This window comes from Urocampus carinirostris, chromosome 11, assembly GCF_059441175.1.
Source record: "Urocampus carinirostris isolate Australia breed hairy pipefish chromosome 11, RoL_Ucar_1.0, whole genome shotgun sequence".
Taxonomy (NCBI): Eukaryota; Metazoa; Chordata; class Actinopteri; order Syngnathiformes; family Syngnathidae; genus Urocampus; species Urocampus carinirostris.
The window spans coordinates 1328256-1352730 of record NC_142359.1 but is presented as its reverse complement, the minus strand read 5'-3'; the positions used below and the strand labels follow the sequence as shown (position 1 = coordinate 1352730).

At 41.7% G+C, this 24475-nt stretch overlaps 1 protein-coding gene across 1 annotated transcript in view; it reads left to right on the top strand.

The window, feature by feature from the left end:
• LOC148356142 (voltage-dependent calcium channel subunit alpha-2/delta-1-like) overlaps positions 1-24475 on the top strand; it is a 122264-nt gene that overhangs the window by 21838 nt on the left and 75951 nt on the right. Inside the window, exons 3-7 of the mRNA XM_088346849.1 lie at positions 1986-2102; positions 9590-9649; positions 12116-12151; positions 14550-14673; positions 21936-22067. Coding sequence (XP_088202975.1) covers positions 1986-2102; positions 9590-9649; positions 12116-12151; positions 14550-14673; positions 21936-22067 — 469 coding nt within the window. The remainder of the gene's footprint in view (positions 1-1985; positions 2103-9589; positions 9650-12115; positions 12152-14549; positions 14674-21935; positions 22068-24475) is intronic.

Below are 24475 nucleotides of genomic sequence, written 5' to 3'. Positions count from 1 at the left end.
GTGTCCTAAATGCGGTATTTTGAAGTCGAGTCGAAGTAGAACGAAGTTGAGTAAAGTTAGTACAGTTTGTCGGGGACCGGCTTCTTCGGCTCGGCTCACTAAAAGGAACCGGCTCTTTCGAGTCTTAAACGGCTCTTCGGGTTGTTTTTGCTTCTTTCATCCCAACATGACCAAATATTATGTAAAAATTATGCACAAAATGACTTAAAGGAAGGGGGGAATGGAACAAAAAAAAATGAAAAAGTGGTGAAAACCTAAGAAAAAAAGAAACAAAAGGAAGAGAAAAAGGAAAAAAGTAACAGCTATGAAAAAATAAACACGAGATTTTTTTAAAGGAATTTAAAAAAAAACACGGAAAAAGAAGAAAAATTTGTGCTGCATTCAAATCATTTCCAATGATATCAAGTGAATCTTGTTGCCAAGATTGTACTTCCACTCAAAAATGTGATTAAGTACAGTTCTGTAGCTTACAACCGACTCAATAAGCCCCCAAAAATGTTAATATGATGCAACAAAATATATCAGGAAATAAAAAGAAATGGACACCCTGTGTGCCGGAGCTTTAAAAGCAGACACAGACATACACTTTCCAGTGTTTATTGATACATAACAAACATTTTTATCTACAATATTTTTCACTTTAAAATTGTAATGATGTTTAGTCCTAGTGATATCCGACAATAGAGGCGCTACAGGCCCCTTAAAACAAGGTCAAATAGGCTCAGAAACGGGTGTAATAATAGTCTGTGAATGGTGTCATGATAGCATGATAGTCCAGTGAATTTCCCTGCGGGGATGAATAAAGTATCTATATCTATCTATCTATCTGTCTATCTCTTTTTTTTCTATCTATCTATCTATCTATCTGTAGTTTGCAAGAGTCTTTGATCTGTGCAGCCCTTTGAGACTTTTTGTGATGAAGGGTCAAACAAATAAACATGACTTGACTTGACTCATCCTGAGGTTCTTGAGTTTTTCCTTGCCCCCATGAAGGTTTTAGATCAGAGGATGGTGTCATAATAGTCTGTGGTCTGTGCAGCCTTTTGAGACTCTTTGTGATTAAGGACCAAACAAATAAACAGGACTTGACTCATCCTGAGGTTTTTGAGTTTTTCCTTGCCCTCATGAAGGTTTTTGATGAGGGGATGGTGACAGAATAGTCTGCATTAGTCTGTGGTCTGTGCAGCCCTTTGAGACTCTGTGATGAAGGGCCAAACAAATAAACAGGACTTGACCTGACCCATCTTGAGGTTCATGAGTTTTTCCTTGCCCTCGTGAAGGTTTTAGATCAGGGGATGGTGTCATAAAAGTCTGTTGCCTCTGCAGCCATTTGAGACTCTGTGACGAAGGGCCAAACAAATAAACAGGACTTGACTTGACTAGATCCGATTTTTGCATTGAGGTAGTTGTGTGAAAAGTTTATAGTGAAAGGGAGAGAGGTGGTTTGGGCATTTATGGATTTAAAGAAGGCATATGACAGGATGGATCGGTAGGTATCGTGGATAAATGGGGTGGCTGGCAGGTTGCTGCATGCTGTGCAAAGCTTGTATCAGGATAGAAAACCTCGATCTATCTATCCATCTACCTTGGTCATATCGCTCAAGGGAGGTGACCGACAGCAAGACAAAAACATACAAAAAAAGAAAGGGAAAAAGTAGCAAAAACACACAAAAATTTTGGACCACGGCCAACCCAAATGCCCAAACACCAAAACAAGTTAGGTACCTCGGCACCCAAGTCGGTCATGCTTTTGTGCCTCCAGATGAAACGGGACACCAGAAAACGACCGTGTCACTCGGGTCAGGGTGACACAACACACTCTTCTGTTCGACAGCTTTCACTGGTTTACCCCTGCCGCATCATACGGGTGCCCTGCCCATCCCTTAGAACACGTCCAGACATCCCACTATCCTTTCACAACACAAATAACTTTCCAAAAAACCTAAGGATAGAAAACTTATCTTCTGCAATTCCTTCTTTACCAGATCTACGAAAAACATAAAACCCACTTCAGCGTGGAGACCAACCGCGTGGAAGAGCTCGTGTCCACGGCGGCCGGGAACATCGAGAGGTTGTTGGAAAGCCGCTCCAAAGCCCTCAAGGTGAGCATCGCCGACCATAAATTTGTTACTACTCTGACTCATCACTCGGCGCCGGAGGGAAAACCAATTATAAGTCCCTGTTTCCATGGTTACCTCCATCAATGATTACACCCGTCAAAATCAGCAAAGTGTTTTGCCACGATTCAATTTAGGTGCGTTGGCAATTGTGCAATTAAGCTGTGATGAGATGATGTGGATTTTCATTTTCTTTTGAATGTCAGGTCTTACCTCTACTTAACAAGGTTTCCTTCAATTTTAGTGTTTTGTTTTCAAGGTCAGGAGAATGCTGGAATTTTGGCTGAAGTGCTTGAACATTCTTGACATTGTTGCGATTGCCATGTTTCCTGGCAGTCTGTGTCATGATTACTGATTTGGATGACCTGTGCCCGCTCATTTGGCGGGCTATCTGATTGCTTCCCTGTCCCTTTTTAAGCCCGGTCATTTCACTCTCCGGTTGTCAGTTCGTCAGCGAACATCTGTTGTTACAAGGCAAGCGTATTTGACCCTGACTCCCGCCTGTCCCGTTTTTGCACCCGTTTTTCCACCCGTCTGTTCCTCGTTTGTCTCCGGCAACGACCTGTTTTGATCCCGACCACGTCTGCTGTCCCGTCCCGGCTTTCAACCCGTTTTTTGATCCCGACCACGTTTTTGCTCTCCTAACCTGTGATTTTTTTCATGGCAAAATTCAAACCATTTTTGAGGACTTTCTGTCATGATTACTGATGTGAATCACCTGTGCCCGCTCATTTGGCGCTAACTGCTGCGGGTTCTGATTGGATTCCTGTCCCTATTTAAACCGTGTCCTGATACTCCCCTGTTTTCAGTCTGTCTGCGAACCTCTGTTTATACAAGGCAAGCCGTTTTTTTCTCCGGCTACGACCCGTTCTGACCCTGTCTGCTCTCCCGTCCTGACTTACGAGACATTTTTTATCTCGACTATGTCTACTTTCCCGTCCTGGCTTACGACCCGTTTCCGACCACGCTTTGGCTCCCCCTGTCCCGGCTATCGACCTGTTTTTCCGTCCCTGACACCGCCGTCTCCCGCTACGGAAGATCCACTTCCGTATTCGGATGACGATCCGACCGCAAGAGAGACCGGTTTCCCGCGTCCAACGAGCACCGGATGCCCTTCCTCTTTCTATTCAATAAACTTGTGGGCAACGCCACGCTTTTGGGTCCTGATCCCGATCTGGCCGTGACTGTCTGACTCCATAGACCACGCAATGAATGAATAATATGCAGTGTTCATTTTTGATGGGTCAAAAATCTCTGGGTCCCAACAGAGATCTATGGCTCCCCAAAATTGAGTATGCTCCATGCCCTTACAAACTGTCATATTTTCCCTTACAAAATACAAAAAAATCTTTTTTTTTTTTTTTTCAAACATGTTTATTGATGTAGTTTAACATCTTTTATTGTGCATGTGTTTCTTTATATCATATATATTTTTAATGAACATTTTGTTGTGAGACACTGAGTGGCTCAACATGAATGAGCTTGATTCTAAAAATAGAATTAAGTAGAATAATACATTTTCTTATTCAAATTATGAATTCATTTTCTGCATTAGATTATTGTTGGTAATATACTGATTAAAAGGGATCGCCACAAACCTGTCTTTTTTTCATTTTCTCCTTTTTTTCTTAACTTCTTTATACAACATCATCATTCGTAATATAATGCATCAAAGCAAGTGAGCCGTTAGAGAGCCGGCTCTTTAATGAGTTGAGCCGAAAAAGCCGGTTCTCTAAAAAGAGACGGACTTTCACTACACAACTCGAACTGGAGATCGGCATGCAGACGAAAACTCGAACCGCGGGACCTAAACAACAATGGCGGATCTGCCTGACGAAGTGCGGTAAATCTTTGTTAAAAAATGATAATGACAATTTCGTGTCAAAAAAGTTGCGTCCCGGGGACGCACGTTGATTTGAGACGATGCGTCCCCAGCAAAAATAATGCGTTCTAGGACGCGGGGATGCGGGCAAACCAGAACACTGAATATGAATGACAATACAGATAGAATCAATTCGATGTAAGAAGGGAACCAGCAATATCCGAATCTGTCATGTCCTGCACGGTTGTCATGGCATCCAGCTAGCCCCGCCCCTTGACACCGACTGAGACGCATTTAACTGATTGTGGAGTACTTTTTTGGACTGCCTGTTGCCAGACCATTGCTTAACCTAGAGGAGGGGTCTCTTTATATAATTTTTTACGCGCCTTTGAGGTTATTCTGTCGTTCCCTTCACCTTGACAAAGTCCTATCTAGCAGTTTGGGATGGCCGCCAAGATTGTCCGAGTAGATGGAGCGCCCGAAGACGGACAGTCTGAGAAGACCAGGACGGTGCTCTTGGAATAACTATCGGGTTATTTTTAGGTCGGAGATAGCATTAGCGCCGCCAGCCATCCGAAAGACGTCGGGTCACAGTCGGCGGCCATTGACAAAATGTCTCCTTATCTCAGACGTGTGGGCTGCCAGGTCAAGCGGAGAAGGTTTTTTTTTTTTTTTTTTTTCTAACGACGGTCGGGGCAGGTTACCATGACTGCACCTCCGGTCGCCGGGCAACCCGGTATCATAAACACGCCAGATTCTCTCTTGGCGTTTAATCACCCCACCAAAAGTTTCCTGCGGTTCCTGGCAGTGTTCATTAGGGTGAAACTTGATGAAGCCGGATTTGAAGTCGCGTGTCATTACAGTGGAGTCGCTGAATTTTGTACGGCGTGCCTTATGAAGCTGACAACGAGCAGCAGGTTGATAGTCTTCAAACGCTTGGAATGCCCCAAGCACAAGCGCTATACTAACACAGGGGTGTCAAACTCATTTGAACTCGGGGGGGCCACACGATAGAACAAACATTCTGTCGGGGGCCGGACTAGTAGATTCAAGAGAAAGAAAAAGAGAGATAAAGAAATAAGAGAAAGAGGGAGGGAAAAGGAGATAGGGCAGGACAAAGAAAGACAAAGAGAGAGAGAGCGTGAGAAACAAAAGATAAAAAGTCGTGAGAGAGGGGGAAAAGAAAGGGAGAGGAAGAATGATAGATTGGTCGTTTTTGGTTGTAACATTTCTCAGAATTCACTGTGTGAATATAACTTTTTATATTCCTAAATATAAAAACAATCTTTCACACACACACACACACACACACACACATATGAAGTAACGGTTCAATAATCAGTCTAATTGCATCTCTTGTACGTTTATCAGTTTTGTACTCTTTTATTTTGAAGTTGCATTTCCGGTGTATTTATCTGTTTCCTGTGTGACTAAAGTTAACTTGACACACGGGGGCGCGCAGTGTGGCCGGGAGCCCAGCCGGGGCGAGTGGGGTTTGGGCCATCACCAATGCAAATACATTTTATTTACCTTAATGCTTGTTTTTATTTGTTTAATTCTGCCAACATAGAGTTCATATAAGTTTTAACTTTATCAAAGAAAGAAATCCAAAGAGAAATAGAAAGACAGGAGAGAAAAAAGAAAAGAGAGCGCGACGGGTAGGAAGAGAGAAAGAAAGAGAGTAAAGGAAAAAAGGAAGTTGGAGCAAAAGAGGTTAAAAGACAGAGAGAGAAAGAGACAAAGAGCAACAAAGGAAGAGAAAAAGAGAGACACAGAGAGTGAAAGAGACAGTCGGAGAAAAGGGGTGGAAGAGAGAGAATGAGAGAGAGAAAGAGAGAGAGATTGTTTTTTTCAAATGGTTCAATGCTGATTAAGAGATTTGAGGTCGCGTAGGCCGGAAGTTAGACGGCCGGCCACCTTAGAGCCAAGAAGCTTGGAAAGCCCGTGGTTCTGTCCGTCCCTGTCATTCGGAGGAGAACAGCTGAAGGTCAATACTCCAAAAGGGAGAAGAACATGTTTTTTTTTTTCAGATTCCGGACACACCACGTGAGTCCTTACATTTCTGGCACAATTTAAAAATATTCAACATGGCCAGGAAACAAAGTTGTTAGTGTTGGTGCCAGCGCTGACTCTAATTGAGTGACCGACTTAAACGTGCCACCGTGTCGCCCTGCTGCCGGTCCATTATGCAAATACCACAGAAGAGCCATTTTATCTTCTTTCTGTGTACTTTCTCACTCACCACTTGTCTCATTTCACATGTAATTGGAACGCTCGTTTAAAAAAATGAGGAAACCGAAACTGCTCGAGGGTTTTGTGTTTGAGGTCAGACGAATCGCTATAGGAATCCCACGGACGTCTTGTTCGATTCCCTATGACGGCGGATTGAATAATTCATTCTTTTTTTGTAACTCCCTTGCAAAATGCCTCAAGTTTCGCGTGTCGTTCAAGTCGCAGTTTCGGGATTTGAACGCTTCTCACGGGAAATTAATACCACTTCGCCCGTGTGGACAAGGTACCGATTAAACCATGGGCAGATTTTAATATCATTAACTATGTCATTATGCCCCAACATAGGTGTAAAGGGGGTGGGGGGGGGGCAGGTTATTAATAGACTGTAGCGAATCCTAATTGGCTCTCATTTACTAGTAGATTAAAGAGATAGAGAAATAAGAGAAAGAGGGAGGGAAAAGGAGAGAGGGCGGGACAAAGAAAGAGCGAGAGGGAGAGAGCGTGAGAAACAAAAGATAAAAAGTTGTGAGAAAGGGGGAAAAGAAAGGGAGAGGAAGAGAGAAATCCAAAGAGAAATAGAAAGACAGAAGGAAAAAGAAAAGAAAGCGCGAAGGGTAGGAAGAGAGAGAGAGAGAGAGAAAAGGAAAAAAGGAAGTTGGAGCAAAAGAGGTTAAAAGTCACAGAGAGAGAAAGAGACAAAGAGCAACAAAGGCAGAGAAAAAAAAGAGACACAGAGAGTGAAACAGACAGAGAGTGGGAGAAAAGGTGTGGGGGGGGGAAGAGAGAGAGAGAGAGAGAGAGAGAGAGAGAGAGAGAGAGAGAGAGAGAGAGAGAGAGAGAGAGAGAGAGAGAGAGAGAGAGAGAGAGAGAGAGAGAGAGAGAGAGAGAGAGAGAGAGAGAGAGAGAGAGAGAGAGAGAGAGAGAGAGAGACACAAGTACAGTGTCTTTGTTGGAGGCACCTGGCTTTGGCAACATCAAGTTGACATATTTCAACCTGCAGCCTGTTTTTCTCGTGCTTCTCTCAGTGTTGTCTCGCGGGCCGGATTCAATCCCTCAGCGGGCCTGATCTGGCCCGCGGGCCGCCTGTTTGACACCTGTGGAATAGAGAGTACAATGGATAGGCTACGTCACGGGTCCCCGAGCTTTTTCGAGCGTCGAGCTTTTTTTAGTTACTAATTAGCACAAAGGGCACCCACTTTAAATTCATTTTTAAAAATAGCAAGTTCGCTAAATATCAAAGGTCGCTAAATGGAAAGCTAGAAAAAGTAATCAGGTAAAAAACTAAAAGCTATAAAGCTTGTAAAGAAGGAGGCCAAAATTTTGCTTGTTAACTAACAAAAACAGGGAATTTACTTAAAATATCAACTTATCATGTTATTACTATGTTACTAGCAGGTTGATTAAGGGAATTAGGTTTAGATCACAGGTGTCAAACAGGCGGCCCGCGGGCCGGATCAGGCCCGCTAAGGGATAGAATCTGGCCCGCGAGACAACACTCAGAGAAGCGCAAGAGAAAAACGAGCTGCAGGTTGAAATATGTCCACTTGATGTTGCCAAAGCCAGGTGCCTCGAACAAAGACACTGTACTTGTATTTCTCTCTCTCTTTCTCTCTGTCTGTCTCTCTGTTCCACCCCTTTTCTACGACTCTGTCTCTGTCTCTTTCACTCTCTGTGTCTTTTTTTTCTCTTCCTTTGTTGCTCTTTGTCTCTCTCTCTTTCTGTGTCTTTTAACTTATTTTGCTCTAACTTCCTTTTTTCCTTTTCTCTTTCTCTCTTCATATCCTTTGCGCTTTCTTTTCTCTTTTCTCTCCTTCTGTCTTTCTATTTCTCTTTGGATTTCTTTCTTCCTCTCCCTTTCTTTTCCCCCTCTCTCACGACTTTTTATCTTCTCTCTCCTTCTCTCTCTTTCCTTGTCCCGCCCTCTCTCCTTTTCCCTCCCTCTTTCTCTTATTTCTTTATCTCTTTTTTTTCTCTTTTTAATCTACTAGTCCAGCCCCCGACAGAATGTTTGTTCTATTGTGTGGCCCCCAAGTTCAAATGAGTTGGACACCCCTGGTTTAAATAGACTCAACCAATAATTACAAAATTTTACTAGAAAATGACAATGACCCAGCACTGGTGGGTTATTTTTAGAACAAGTCTGCGGGCAGCTCACCTGGCCTTAGGGACCACCCGGCTCTTCAAATTGATTCTGTCGTCTTAACCGATAAACTAACAATAGAAATGTCATATCATGCACGAAATGGATGAATGAGATTGTGTTATACGATGTATTATACAAGCCTTAATTTCTTACTCTACGGTGAACTTTGAACTGATATAGACAATTTTAAAATCGAGCAACACAAAATCCCTGAAAAACAAACTACACAACAAAATATAATGAGAAATACAAACCCTTTATTGCGATTAAAAAAAAGACTTTCTTATACGATAACTTTTAACTAATTACCATTCAATTTTGAACCGATGAAAAAAAAGAAAAAAAAGAAAAATATGAATTGAAATGAGTATAACAAAGAGCAAAAGTGCCTAAGCTTTGTGTCAGGACCCAAACGCGTGACGTTATCCCACGTTAAGTAGCAGTCTGGCGTGAAATAATAGGAAGCCAGTGGCCGACGAGATCGATAACAATTGCCCGAGTTTATATCGGACGGACAGGGTGGATACCGGACAGGACAGGATATACAGGATAGAAAATGAAACAGGATATCGAAAATAAACAGGACAAACTAGACAGGAACGAAAACTGGAGAAAATAATGAACAGGACAAAAATAGACGAAAACAAAACTGGATACCCGAATAAAACAGGACAAAATAAACAATACTGGACAGGAAATACCAACAGGCCCGAGTCGAAACCCACGTCCTGCGGGGCAGAAGTTCGTTGACGGGCTGACAAAGGAAAAATGAGAGCACTGAGCTTAAAAAGACAGAAAGCCAATCTGTCAATGAGCCGCAGCCGGTGCCACACGGGCGGGGCCAATTGAAGAGGACGTCGTGGGGCGTCGCACTAAAATATACGCAGAGACAGAAATATGGCAGAAAGGGAACGCTCTTTGTTGCATTCGTTCAGCAACATTCAAGCCACGTTCGAAATTCGTCCAAGAGACGTTGGGCTTTATATTGTGTTCAACAAGATCATGCGATGTTTTTCTCGGAATCTAAGGTGTTTTTTCTGGCCCCGACTTTGCTCAGTCAACATTTTGTGACTTCTTGTATCAACATTATCTCATAACATCCTGCCAGATGTCTGCACACAACAGGCCTGACTTACAGTTAATCCACAACAAAGCGAACTGCTGCGTTTTGTCGTTTTGAGTGGTGGTCAAGTAATACACACTGCCCCTTTAATTTGAGTGGAATGATGTCATTATATCCCGTCAATGGAGTCTGTTTTTTGTTTTGTTTTTTAGAGGCTCGCAACAGAAGCGGAAATCCTCCAAAAATTTCACGAATGGCAAGTCAACAGTGAGGTAAGTTTATTATTTATTCGTTTTCAAATAAGTGAAGCATGAGGAGCGAACTAACGTGAATCTGGAGTCACTTCTACGAAATATATTTTATTTATCGGACTCCCGAAATGAACAACGGAACGCCACAAAACAAGTTAAAAATAAAGAAAATCATGACAATAGTACTGGTCTTCAAAAGAAATCAGAAAAATAATAATACTAAAACTATCAATTATCCAAAAAAGAATAAGAAAATAGATTTTACTGTCAAATAAGAATATTATAATGTTTAAAACAAACTAAAACAATAGGAAACAGTTAACAATAAAATAAAAAAAACCAGTGGTAATAATTGAGAGTAAGTTCAATCAACTCTCACAACCTTAGACAACTGGTCAAGTAAACGTATGCTACTGTACTTCAAGTATTTGGTCATCAACTGTAAATCAATATAAAGTGAGTTTAATTCTACAGAATAAATCACAATCTCTAGACAAACGACTACTCGAGTAGACATATGCTACTGTACTTCAAGTATTTTCACACGACTAAAGTAAACATTTCAACAATATAAAGTGTGTTTAACACTGCAGTGTCAAATAAAAATAATCAAACACAACATGAGACAACTGGTCAAGTAGACAAATTATACTGCTCTCCAAGTATCGTGTTCGCAAGAGAAGTCAACAGTAAAACAATATATAGTAACTATTCTAACAATTCAACAAAATAAAGTGTGTTTAACAGTACAGTGTCAAATAAAGAAATAAAACTTTCACAATCTTAAACACTGGTCAAGTAGAAATAGGCAACTGCACTTCCAATCAATGTTCCCTCTAAGCTGCGTGTGTGCGTAATTGCGCACTACCCAGAGCTTTTCCGGGCACAAGAAAATCTAGCCAGCTCACAAAAATCAGGGCTCCAAATTGCTAATTAAGAAGAGGATTAAGTCAAAGTTACAGTGCATGAAAGGAAAAAATACACGTTTTTTTTAAATTTCGTGTTCGAAATGTGGTATTTTGAAGTCAAGGTCAAAGGAGAACGAAGTTGAGTAAAGTCAGTAGAGTTTTTCGAGAACCGGCTTCGTCGGCTCGGCTCCTAAACGGCTCTTCAGGTCGTTTTCGCTTCTTTCATCCCTATATGACCAAATATTATGTATAATGATGCACAAAATGACTTAAAGAAAGGGGGGATAGAACAAAAAAGAAAAAAATACCAAAATGAAAAAGTAGTGAAAAGCTGGAAAAAAAAAAAAAGAAGAGAAAAAAGGAGGAAAAAATTCAGAAAAAAAGCCAGAAAAAAAAGAAAAGAAAGAAACAAAGGAAAAAAAAAGTAAATAGAGAACAAAAAGAAAAAATAACAGCTAGGAATAAATAAACACAATGAGATTTTTTTTAAAGGAATTTAAAAAAAAAAGTGGAAAAAAACACAGAAAAAAGAAGAAAAAGTTTGTTGTATTCAAATCATTTCCAAATATATCAAGTGAATCGTGTTGCCAACATTGTACTTCCACTTACAACCGACTCAATAAGCCCCCTAAAATGTTAATATTATGCGACAAACTATATCAGGAAATAAAAAGAAATGGATATCTTGTGAAATAATTGTAAGAACAAACGACGTTTGTAGGCCATCGTACATGAGTCAATTCATTCAAAAGAGAAAAATAATTTTGCATTGCCAAAAACTCAGCAAAATGTCAAGTTTTGGACATGTTTGATAATTAATTATCTTGCCACACTTGGGATTACGGTGGCTCACTGTTGTTTCAAGCGTTGCTCACCGACTTTGTGTGAATGGTCAAACCCCTGGAAAATGACAGGGAACATTGGTCCCAACAGAGATCTATGGCTCCCTAAAATTTAGTGTTATCGAGGTTGAAATTTTAAATCAGTGACAAATATATAATAAAAATCTATATATTCATTCAGTTTTAATCATCAAATTTCTGCATCAAATTATTGTTGGTAATATACAGATTAAAGGGATAACCGCAAACCTGTCTTTTTTTCATTTTCTCCTTTTATACGTCCTTTTGTTTCTTAACTTCTTTATACAACATCATCATTCGTCATATAATGCATCAAAGCGAGTGAGCCGTTGGAGTGCCGACTCTCTTGAATGGGTTGAGCCGAAAAAGCCGCTTCTCTGAAAAGAGACGGACTTTTCACTACACAACTCGAGATCGGCGTGCGGACGAAAACTCGAACCGCGAGACCCAAACAACAATGGCGGATCTGCCTGATGAAAAGTTTGGAGTGCGGTAAATCTTTGTTTAAAAAAAAAAGTATCAGGTAGTAATGACAATTTGTGTCCAAAAAGTTGCGTCCTGGGGACGGACGCAAGATGATTTGAGACGATGCGTCCCCAGCAAAAATCATGCGTCTAGGACCAAACCAGAACACTGATATGCATACAATTTTTTTGCATTGAATTGGTCAATATTACTATTGTGTTTGATGGCAGATTTCTGTCTTTGTTTCCCAGCCGGAGAAAATCGTCTACTACAACGCCAAAGACGACGTGAGTACAACATTGAAACGAGTTTTAGCAGAACTTGAGCTCGTTTTCCCGCACGGAGCGCGTACGGGGTCGTCCCCCCCCGTGGCTTCGGACGTCATCCGTCGTTTCCGATAAGCCGAGTCGGGCTTCCGGACGGCGTCGGGAACGCGGGGAACGCACCTTCAGCGCACTTCTGTCGTTTTGTATCCGACTGACGGAACCAAATACTGTCCTCTGTCTCACATTTAGGTCTGCGGGCGCCTCATATTTACTTTGACAATGTCATAAAAAATCATTCATATTGTATCATTCATAGCATCAGGTGGTGATCTTTAGATTAGCATTTAAAAATGGATTATTAGCCATTACCCTTTTCCGAGGTTTTACACAACTATGCCGCCAATAAATGGATCCGTGTAAAGGAGCTTGATAACAATCATGGCGCACCTCTCAAGGCAATTCCCATTGATTTGTGACACTTTTTATCACAAGAAGTCTCAAAGGGCTCTACTGTCAAGACCAGAACGGAGACAGAACCCACTTGCGTTGCGTTTCTCACAAGTTTTTATTGGAAGGAAGACAAAGGGCAGGGATCTGGTGTTTGAAGTCGCTCTGGTACTCCGATTGTGCTCCGGATTTTATGTGGAGAGCGATGGCGGAGTCAGGGACGGAAAAAACGGGTCGGTAGCCGGGACAGGAGAGCAAAACCGTGGTCGGAAGCGAGTCGTAAGCTAGAAAAGGGTAGAAGACGTAGTCGGGGACAAAAAGAGGTCAGAAGCCGAAACGGGAGAGCAGACGTGGTCAGGATGAAAAACAGGTCGTATCCGGGGATAGACGGGAGCAAAAAACGGGACAGGTGGGAGTCAGGGTCGAAAAAGGCTTGCCTAGTGTTCACTGAGGTTCGCAGACGGACTGACAAAAGGGGACAGACAGTACTAGGTTCAAATACTGATCTGGAGCCAGTCAGAACCCGCGGCAGTTGGCGCCAAAAGAGCGGGCACAGCTGAGTTACATTAGTAATCATGACATCTACAGACTATTAAAACAGAGACTATAAAGAGCACTGTGGTATTGTCACCACACTTGATGATGAGGTTAGCTGTAGAGAAGGCAAGGCAGTCATGGGTTGACAGGGAGTAGAGGACTTAGAACACAACCTTGGGGAACTCCGGCATTGACGACTACTAATGTTGCTGGTGTCTGTCCCCACTTTGATCCTTTCTGTGCGCCTTGTCAGGAAATCCACCTTCCAATTGCACCAGGCAGTGTTGAGTCCCAGTTGATGAAGTTTGGACTGGAATTTGAACAGTGGGTTGGTGATCAAAGCCGAACTTTAGGTTCAAAGGGGTTTCTTAGCTCCAGGTGCTCTGAGTAGTTTGCGTAGCACCGTTACAATTTCGTCCTCAGTTCTCCCTCTATGCCAACTGGTGTGAGTCCAGTAAGGTTGGTAAGGCAGCTTTGACAAGTTTGGCCGTATATCATCATTACTCACCGCTTTCTCCTCCCTTCTCCCCTCGTGAATCACGATGACCATGAGACACGATTACACTGTAACAATGACTTATGCTGCTGTTAAGTTGTTCTGCTACCATGACCGCACTTTAAGTGGTAACATTGTCTAATTTATGGCTCTTGGGTTTTATGGATATTGATTTTGTGGATTTCATAGTTCATTTTAATTATTAAATAATTGGACGCTCCAAACGAAGTTTAATTTTTTTTTTTTTTTTTTGACAATGACAGTGAAAATATTCTGAATACATGTAATGGAGCATAGAAGCTCCCAAAACATGTTTGACATTCAATATTTAAAGACCACGTCTTCCCTCACCCGAAGTAGGAAGGACAGCATTAAAAAAAAGCTCAAGCAACATTAACCAAACAGAAAATATACAAATAAAACTGAAAAAAGGCAAAAAACTGAGAATGCACAAAGGAATATCATTGTGTCCTGGCCACTTAGGCTGGTGTAGAAGCACAATGCATAAACACAGATAATCAATTTTATTCCAGGAAGGGTTTTTACACACAGGGAATCAGGTATCAGGGCAACAGTATCTAGATCACCTGAGGCAGCAGTCGTGGTCCAAGAGGCAGGCGAGGGGTTCGGTGGTCTGGTAAACTCACTTCGGCAAGTGGTACTCGTGGTCAGGAAAGGAAGCAAGGGTTTGGTACACTGGAAGAAAACGAGCATGGAATCTGACAAAAGAGGCAAGAAACTAGCACAGAACCCTGAAAACAGAGTATTAGAGAGTAATCAGTACACGTGACCCCAGGTGTGGGAGGGGACATGAGAACCAGGAAGTGAGTGACCAAAAAAGGCAAAGGCAAGCGAGAGGGGAGAGAGACCCACCAGTTGAGAAAAAAAAATGGTGGCAGAAAATGCTCAGGGATTTCTCCTCGGGGTGTTTTTGTACAGCTCAATCAGACGGAGAAGAAGAACCGCTACGTTCCTGAGGATTTCCACGTGGACCCCGACTTCCAGCGCCTGGTCTCCTATAACACCACGGCCGTCCACATCCCAACGGATATATACGAGGGCTGTAAGTCTTTCCTCCCTATGTTCGTATTGACAGGGTTCGTACGGGTGCTCGAAATCCTTAAAAATGCTTGCATTTTAATGTTGTGTTTTCAAGTTCAGTGTTGAAAAAGGCTTGAAAATTGTTGCCATGTCCATGTTTCTCGGCATTCTGACTTTAGACCACGCAATAAATGAAGAAAAAAAGGGGGGGAGCTTGAAAATGACGCCAACACGCTTGCTCTGGTGGCTTGTCATTATGGCCTTGCCATGTTCAGCATCACCGCACCCAAGAGGACAGCTCTAGTTAGAAAACCGTCTCTTTTTTGCTTGGCTCTCAAATGGCTCCCAGATTTGTTTTTTTTTAATGATTATATTATCACTATTAATGAAATATTGTTTTGTAATTATTCATTTCATATTTTGGAAGAATGCCTGAAAAACTCATGAAATAAATTAAAATATTCACAAATTGACATCATTTTAAAAAAAAAAACACAAAACACTTTTCGATTTTTACACATTGGACGGGTTTAAAGTGGAATAGCAACACAAACTCCCTGAAAATGCGAAACAATACAAAAGAAAATACAAATACGACTTCTTGAGTGTTACAATGAAATGATAAAATGCAAAAAAAAAAAAAAAAAAAAAACGTTGACAACTTTATTTCAAAAAATTTAGACACGCAAAAAACATGAAATAAAATACTTGAATAATTACCCAACACCTATAGAGACCTTTTTGTGTTTGGCAGAATTCATGTCAGTTTAGAAATGGGAGGAGCCCAATAGCTCAAAAAATGTGCTAGCAGCAAGATAGCAACTTTATTTTAGTCGTCAAAGTCAACAACCAAAAGACGTGTACAGAGTCTGCGCCTTTATTGAGAATTTGAAGGACATTTTCATGTCTTTTCTGTTTTTAGAAGTTTGGATCGCAGTCTTTTTTTGTGAGAATTTGATCATTTCGCATATCTCCCTTGCATATTATTTTTCATTCTCGTATTTGTCATTTTTTGGGGTAGGGTTTCAATTGTTTGATAAACTGCCTTCTTCCTTCCCATCACCTTGTCATGAACGCCGCTAAGGCGTTTCCGCGGCAACAACCTCACGAAAAAGTCCACTAACCGGATTTACGATGACTTTGTCTCCACCTGACCGCTGTCCTTGTCGGGAATTTTATCATTTATTTTTTACAAGTTTTGCCCCTCTCGTCCTTTTTGCCATCGTTGTGTTTGATTCATCGTCCTTTTTAGTCACGACTATTCATTAAAAGATCGGAGAGAGAGAGCCATATGCCCCGCCCACCAAAGTTAGGGTATCTATGTATTACAGGCAGAGCAAATAGGGCGGCTATTCCTCTCTGCGTAGCCGTATCATTTCTTCCTTATCATGCAAATTTGATCTCAAAAGACATTAGATAGATAGATATAGATGGATAGATACGTTATTCATCCCCGTGGGAAAATTCCCACTTCCAGCAGTATCCTTGTCTTGAAAAATAAAATAATAAAATAAAAGATATAGAATACAAAAACACCCAATATAACGTGTTGCTATAGAGTATTTAAATAGTGCTACATAAAATACTCACTGTAATAGGGTAATATGCAAATGTGGGGGTGGGGTTTCATGTGGGCTTTTACTCCCCCGGGTGGAGTTCAAGAGCCTCATGGCATGAGGAGGAAATGATTTCCTCAGTCTGTCCGTGGAGATGATGTAAAGGTTCTCAATTATATACAGTGTTCTATTCATGGCATTGAGGTGTCCAAAGATGCTAGAATAGAATAGGGGACACCCTGAACTGGTTGCCAGCCAATCGCAGGGCACACAGGGACAGACAACTCATTCACACCTAGGGACAATCTGGACCGGCCAATTCACCTGAAATGCATGTTTTTGGAACGTGGGAGGAAACCGGAGTGCCCGGAGGAAACCCGCGTAAGCACGGGGAGAACATACAAACTCCGCACAGGAAGTCTGGAGCTGGATTTGAACCCACGACAGGTTCCCATGACATGAACTGTGCCGCACAAGCGCTAACCACTGCGTCGCCGTGCTGCCCTATATGCCGACATTTCTTGGGTAAATTTTGTGCAAATTATAACTATAACCTTATCCTCCTTGTTTTATAACCCTATCTTCTCTGTTCCTTTATCTTCTTGGGTTTTTTACCTCACTGTGAACGTGTGAAACTGGAGTGTCATGCCCAATCTCGTTGTCACAATATGTTAACCCATTTTGTAACAATGACAATATAGGTCTATTCTATTCTATTCTATTCTATTCTAAAAAGGGGCTGGAGTCAACTTTTGTAATTATTTCCCCCGACTTCTGCACAATATGTTAAGTATGGCTAAGTATATCAAATTCATGAAACGAGTGGTGTCATTTCCATTTGTTCCGAGTCTCCGGCGAGGAATTGCATCAGGAATTGCATATCCTATCCATCCCATAATTTACCATTTCTACTCGAATGACAGAACGCCACCTCGGCTCGTATTTCTTTTTGTCATATGCTAACGAGGTATGCTAACGAGGGCGCGGTGATATACTCAAAGGAACTGCTCGTAACCAAATAAAAAAACTGCAAATAAGCGATTGAAAAGAGGCCTCGTCGAAATAAAACACTTAGTCGATTGCGAAAGCGCTAGCATGCCGTGCCCTGTACGGGATACAAAAGGGGCCGGGCTGTCGTCCGCCTCGCGTCCTGATTGGCTGAAAACGAGCACTGTCGGATCTATGTAAGGAAAAAAAATAATACGTGCAAATAGAATGAAGTAGAATAATACATTTTCTTATTCATCTCATCTCATCAGCTGCACCGCTTATCCTCAGTAGGGTCGCGGGGGTGCTGGAGCCCATCCCAGCAATCATCGGGCATTAGGCAGGGGACACCCTGAACTGGTTGCCAGCCAATCGCAGACATTTTCTTATTCAAATTATGAATTCATTTTCTGCATTTAATTATTGTTGGTAATATACTGATTCAAGGGATAACCACAAACCTGTCGTTTTTCTTTTTTTTTTTTATACTTCCTTTTTTTCTTAACTTCTTTATACAACATCATCATTCGTAATAGAATGCATCAAAGCAAGTGAGCCGTTGGCGAGCCGGCTCTCTTGAATGAGTTGAGCCGAAAAAGCCGGTTCTCTAAAAAGAGACGGACTTCCTTTCACTACACAACTACCACGGAATGATGCACGATGGGAAATCCCCGGCAGACGCATGCGCACAGTAGCATCAAACCGCTCGATTCGTTTGCAAAGAAAAAAACGGTACAAAGATAGAGGCTACCGCGGCGAACTCGTTTGACTCGATTGATTTGCCGTTTGTTGATAATCGGTGTATACCGGATGGTAGCCATCATTGACAAATTTAAGTTTTTCTGTACAGATTTTCTTGTATGTCGTATATGTCTATGAATGCATAATAAACCTACTTTGTATGGCAAAATCGTACAGGTTGACAGGTACGAAATAGTCCGGTGACCAATGTTCCCTCTCAGCTGCCCGCACATACTCAGCGCACAAGAAAATCTATCCAGCGTAATGTTTCATCTAAGCTGCGTGTGTGCGCAATTGCGAACTGCCCGGAGCTTTTTTTGCCCACAAGAAAATCTAGCCAGCTCACAAAAATCAGGCCTCGAAATTGCTCGTCAAGAAGCGAATTAAGTCAAAGTTACAGCGCATGAAGGTGAAAATACACGGGTTCCCCTGACGTCGTGTCCTAAATGCGCTATTTTGAAGTCAAGGTCGAAGTCGAACGAAGTTGAGTCAAGTCAGTAGAGTTTTTCGAGAACCGGCTGCTTCGGCTCGGATCACTGAAAGGAATTGGCTCTTTCGGGTCCTAAAAGGCTCTTAGGGTTGTTTTTGCTTCTTTCATCCCTATATGACCAAATATTATGTAAAATTATGTACAAAATGACTTCAAGGAAGGGGTAATAGAACAAAAAATAAAAAATATCCAAATGAAAAAGTAGTGAAAAGCTGAGAAAAAAAGAAACAAAATGAAGAGAAAAAAGAAGGAAAAATTCAGAAAAAGCCAGGAAAAAAAGAAACAAAGTAAAAAAAAAATAGAGAAAAAAACAAAAAAAGCGATTGGTTGGCAACCAGTTCAGGGTGTCCTCTGCCCACTGCCCGGAGATGGCTGGGATGGGCTCCAGCCCCCCCGGCGACCCTAATAAGGATAAGCGGTGCAGCTAATGAGATGAGATGAGATGAGAGACAAAAAAAGTTAGTTAGGAAAAAATAAACACAATGAGATCTTTTTTAAAGGAATAAAAAAAAAAAAACAGGGAAAAAGAAGAAAATGTTTGTGTTGCATTCAATTTCCAATTATACTTATACTTCCACTAAAAATGTCATTAAATACAGTTGTGTATCGTGCAACCGACTCAAAAAGCCCCCAAAAATGTTAGTATTATGCGACAAAAGATACCAGGAAAAAAAAGAAATGGATATCTCGTGAAAGAATTGTAAAAACAAATGACGTTTGTAGGCAATAGTACATGAGTCAATTCATTCGAAAGAGAAAAATCATTTTGCATTGCTGGAAATTCAGCAAAAGGTATCTTGATGTCAAGTTTTGGACATGTTTGATCATGATTTAGTTGCCACACTTGGGATTATGGTGGCTCACTGTTGTTTCAAGCGTTGTTCACCGACTTTGTGTGAATGGTCAAACCTGTGGAAAATGACAGGGAACATTGCCAGTGACCCGGAATTTTTGAACAATTGCGTATATCGCTCCGGATGGCATTTCGTGTTCTCTCTTTGCGACACGGATCCATCTTCGCTCTCGCGCCAGGAATTGCCGCCTTTGCGTGTCACGTTCCCGGCACGTCGCTCGTCCCGCGCCCTCGCCGTTCATTAGCCAGATCGGCGCCGACACGCGGCGCTCAGGGAGGTCCTCGGCGGCCCCCGCGGCTCTCCGAGCCCCTCGTTTGATTCCCGTTTGCGCCGACGCTGTGTGGCACCTGTCAGGTCGAGGCCGACGCGCCGCGATACCGCCGCCGCGTCAACTAGACGCCTCCTCGCGGCGCGGCCCGTAGCGCCGGAATAGATTTTCTCGGCCTCGCTGTCGTTTGTGCCGGCAGCTGCGTTTGGGTCCGCGTTTTGGGACGTCTTCTGGGGGTGACACGTTGAGAGAAGGGCCGAATCATTTGGGTACCTGAGTGTGGGACTTCCAGGGCAGCACGGTGGTCCAGTGGTTAGCGCTTGTGCAGCACAGTTCTAAGGTCACGAGATTGAAGAGGAAAAGACATGGAGAGAGAGAAAAAGAGGAAGAGTGAGAGAGAAAAAGAGTGAGAATGAGAGAGTGAGAGAGAGAGAGAGAGAGAGAGAGAGAGAGCAAAAGAAAAAGAGAAAGAAAGAGAAAACAAGAGAGAAGTAGGAAGTAGGGTTAAATCGACTCAGTCAACCACAAAAAAAAAAATACTAGAAAATCACAATGACCAGCACCGGTGAGGTATTTTCAGAATAGAAGAGACAGGACTAGGAACAAGTACTGATCGGGAGCCAATCGAAACCCGCAGCAGTTGGCGCCAAAGTTGCAGGCACAGCGGAGTCACATCAGTAATCATGACATTTTGTCCTGGCCTCATGCGGGCTGTGGTTTGCCCACCCTTGATCCGTCCAAATCAGAGAATCTGTCCAAATCAGAGAATCCGGGGCTAACTTCGGGGCCACCTAGTGGAGAGGCGTGGTATTCCCCATGGAGAGAAGTTGAAGGCTAGGAGGGGAATGAATGATATTGCCACGCAATTTATAGGCTCCCGCCGCCGCCGCTTGTTGTGTAAACGCAGAGCCCGATTCCATTTCCTTTATTAGCTGTCCATCAAAGATATTATTACGAAAGGCCTCCGCGGAGCCCGACTCACTTTGCCACAAATATGAGAAAGTCAATTTCGGGTTTGCTTTCCATCCCGATGCACAAATACCGTAATATAACGTCAACCCTTTGAGTTCTTTTCTGGTTCAAAAAGTCTTCTCGCCTTAACTATCTAAGAGAAGCAAATAGCTGGTGAAAAACATCAAAGCGTACAGGGAGTGCAGTTCGCAGTGTTTTACGGAAACGTGGCTCAAGTCTAGCATCCCGGACGCTAACGTGGAGCTACCCGGATTCAGCGCTGTTAGGGCAGACAGAGACACAAAAGCCTGCGGGAAGCAGAGAGGTGGCAGACTCGCTATCTACGTGAACACGAAGTGGTGTAACACCGGGCACAAAGATTTCCATCTGCCGCAGGGACGTCTAACTTTTGGCCTAGCGTGTGACGTCATCCACTCCGCTGTGGCTAAACTACAACACAGCACCTTGAGGCCATCCTGTTCATCTGTTAATAAACAACAAAAGGATACTGCTGAAAGTGTTAATTTTCCTACAGGATGAATAAAGTATCTATCTATCTATGTATCTATCTGTCTGTCTGTCGCACGTGTGCACAATCATTGACTTCAGGAAAGAGACGTCAAACATTTACAACTCTTTAGCAATGTCTAAAAAGTGGTCCATAGTAAAATGGTGATCGAGTTGTGCACTGGCCGTCTCTGAATGGCTACTTTGAGAAACACTTTGACTTTTAGAAAAAGGTGTAAAACACAATCTTTAGTTTTTCATGTCGGTAATAAATTTGACTTTCTGTGAGAATATAAGCCCACCCCATTTACAACATGTGGAAATAAAAAAGAAAACTGCGAGAACATTCGGGTCGTTTTTTCACCCAAATCCGAAACAAATCCTAATTTGCCGAGAGACCGTTTCAAAAAAAAAAAAAAGTAATTTCAAGAGGCACTGCCAGCCCGAACGCGCTACGAAAACCTCATTGTAAACAAACACTGTGAAAAGAGGGAGCAAATGGAAGCTGTTTTAACGGCACCGCTGCGCTTTTTGATGGGACCCGCGAGTCAAATGAAAATGCTACAAAGGAGAGCTGCGAGGCCGAGTACGGAAATATATTCGCTGAGGATGAATTTATTGAAAACTGTTCAAAGAATACCAGGCTGAATAATCGGCCCTCGTACATTTTCACTTGACAAAATCTGGCCCGCTTTCTGAAAAGTTTGGACACCCTTGGGCTACGTCTTGGACGGGATATGAGGCCAATTTTACAGGAACGTTAGGGGTTTACAAAATAAGGAAACATTTTATATTCTTGATTTCTATGCTGCCTGGTACCCAATGAGCCTCGGTTCGGAATCGGTCTCTGGTCCGGTGATTGCTGACCACTGGCGTAACGCAGAAAACCTTATCGTACGCGTCAACTTACCAGAAGTGTTTTTTTTTCAGCCACCATCATTTTGAACGAGCTCAACTGGACAGAAGCCCTGGAGGATGTTTTCCGGAGAAACAAAGAGGAAGACCCGACCCTCCTTTGGCAGGTTTTCGGCTCGGCCACCGGATTGGCTCGCTACTTTCCAGGTGAGCCCGATCCGCGACCTTGACGGGCTCAAAGTCGTCTTAAAGATGCCACTTTGAACATTCTGAATCAGGGCTCTCCAACCTTTTTCAAGCGTCAAGCTAGCCACTTTCATATGCATTTATAAAAAAGCGTCTTATCGAAATGGTTTGTTAGATAACTCAAAAGTAGCTTAATAATTAGCTACAAAAATAAGCAGGTAAAAAAACTAAAAAGGAGCCAGATAGATAGATAGATAGATAGAAATCTATCTATCTATCTATCTATCTATCTATCTATCTATCTATCACTTTCGATCTCTGTCTTTCTCTCTGTCTCTTTCTATCTTTTTCTGTCTGTCTCTCTCTCTCTCTCTCTCCCTATCACACTATCTCTCTATCCATCTCTCTCTCTGTCTATTTCTCTATCTCTCTATCTCTGTTTATCTCTCTATCCCTCTCTATCTATCTATCTCTATGTATCTCTCTCTCTCTGTCTATTTCTCTATCTCTCTCTCTGTCTATCTCTCTATCCCTCTCTATCTATCTCTCTATCCCTCTCTATCTATCTATCTCTCTTTATCTCTCTCTCTCTCTATCTATCTCTCTCTCTGTCTATTTCTCTATCTCTCTCTCTGTCTATTTCTCTATCTCTCTCTCTGTCTATTTCTCTATCTCTCTCTCTCTGTCTATCTCTTAGACCTCTCTCTCTCTATCTATCTCTCTATCTCTATCTATTGATATCTCTCTCTAATTCTATATCCCTATATTTATATCTCTATCTCTCTCTATCTATGTATCTCTATCTATCTCTCTATCTCCCTCTCTCTGTCTATCTCTTTATCTCTCTCTCTATTTATCTCTCTTTCATCATCTCTCTATCTATCTCTCTTTCACCATCTCTCTCTCTATCTTTCACCATCTCTCTCTCTGTCTCTGTCTCTGTCTTTCTGTCTCTGTCTCTCTATCTATCTCTATATATCTCTATCTCTATATATCTTTTTATGTCTCTCTCTCTTTCTCTCTCTCTCTCTCTCTCTCTCTCTCTCTTTATCTCTATATATCTCCATATATCTCTACATCTATATCTCTATTGATCTATATCTCTATCTATCTATATCTCTATCTCTATATATTTCTATATATCTCTATCTTTCTATCTCTATCTATCTATCTATCTATCTATTTACCTTGGTCATATCCCTTAAGATAGCTAGCTAAAAGAGTAAAACGTCAACTAAAGAGCTGGATAGAAAGCTAAAACATAAACTTGGATATCTAGCTGGAAAGGAGGCCAAAATTAGCTTGATAACTAGCAACTAATATAAAATGTTAGCTAGATAGCATGAAAAATGTAAAAAAAATAGTCGATAGCTCAAAATAGCTAAAATGACATGAAGATTGCTGGCTGCAAAGCTAAAAAGGTGCCAGCTAGCTAATAATAATTGGAACGTAGTTTGTTTTATTTCCTTCAAAACAAATCAATCAAAACATAGATACATTTGTTACATGAATACATTCTTATTTTATTTTTTAAGGTAATAGCTTAAAACTAATTAATAATACTTTTGTTTTTTGTCCGTGAAGCTCATGAAATGGAATGGATTTATTGAATGATTAGAATAATAAATACAAAAATAAAAATAGAATACAGTATTAAAAAGGCGGTATTTTATGGATAGAAAAGTCTGAAGAGATGGCTTTCGATTCTGGATTTGAAGTGGGACAGGCTAGCTGAATTTCAGAGGTTGGGTGGTAATGAGTTCCTGAGCTGGGGGGCAGAGTGGCTGAAAGCGGTCCGGTAATTTAAAATGGAGGGAGGAGGAAGAGCTTATATGCTTTATCAGTAAGGTCACAAGTATCGTATTTTGCACCTAAAAATCCCAAATTTAGCCAGAAATGTAAAAAGGCCTCAGGTACGGCAGAATACGGTGGGTGAGATTGGAAATGCATACAGTATTTATGAGTTTGAGCAATGATTGATCAATTAAAACCATCGCGAATCGCAATGTATCGTATGCAGCGGGATTCGAACCCAGGTCATGGAGGGGCATGGCTCCAGTGGTCAAGATGACGTAGGAAAAGGTTTTAGAGCATATCTTATTGTTACTCACGATGCCAGAAACACTCGTTTGCATAGTGCATTCTGATTGGTTAAACACTCCCTTTTCTTCTTGACCTGGATGTCAATAACGTTGCCTTATTTTTTATTCCCTTTTTCTTTTTTTTTTTCTTCTTCCCTATCTTTTATCCTTTCTTTTTAATCTTTCTTTAAGAAAGGCTGGGTAAAAAAATTGGAAGAAAAGTTTTTTTGCTCACTTTTAGTATTTTGTAACCTTGCTTGGACTCGTTTTTGGTTGCACACCACATGACAGCGACATCTAGTGGACACATAAAACACTGTCCCTTTAAGAACAGTGTCAGGTGAGCAG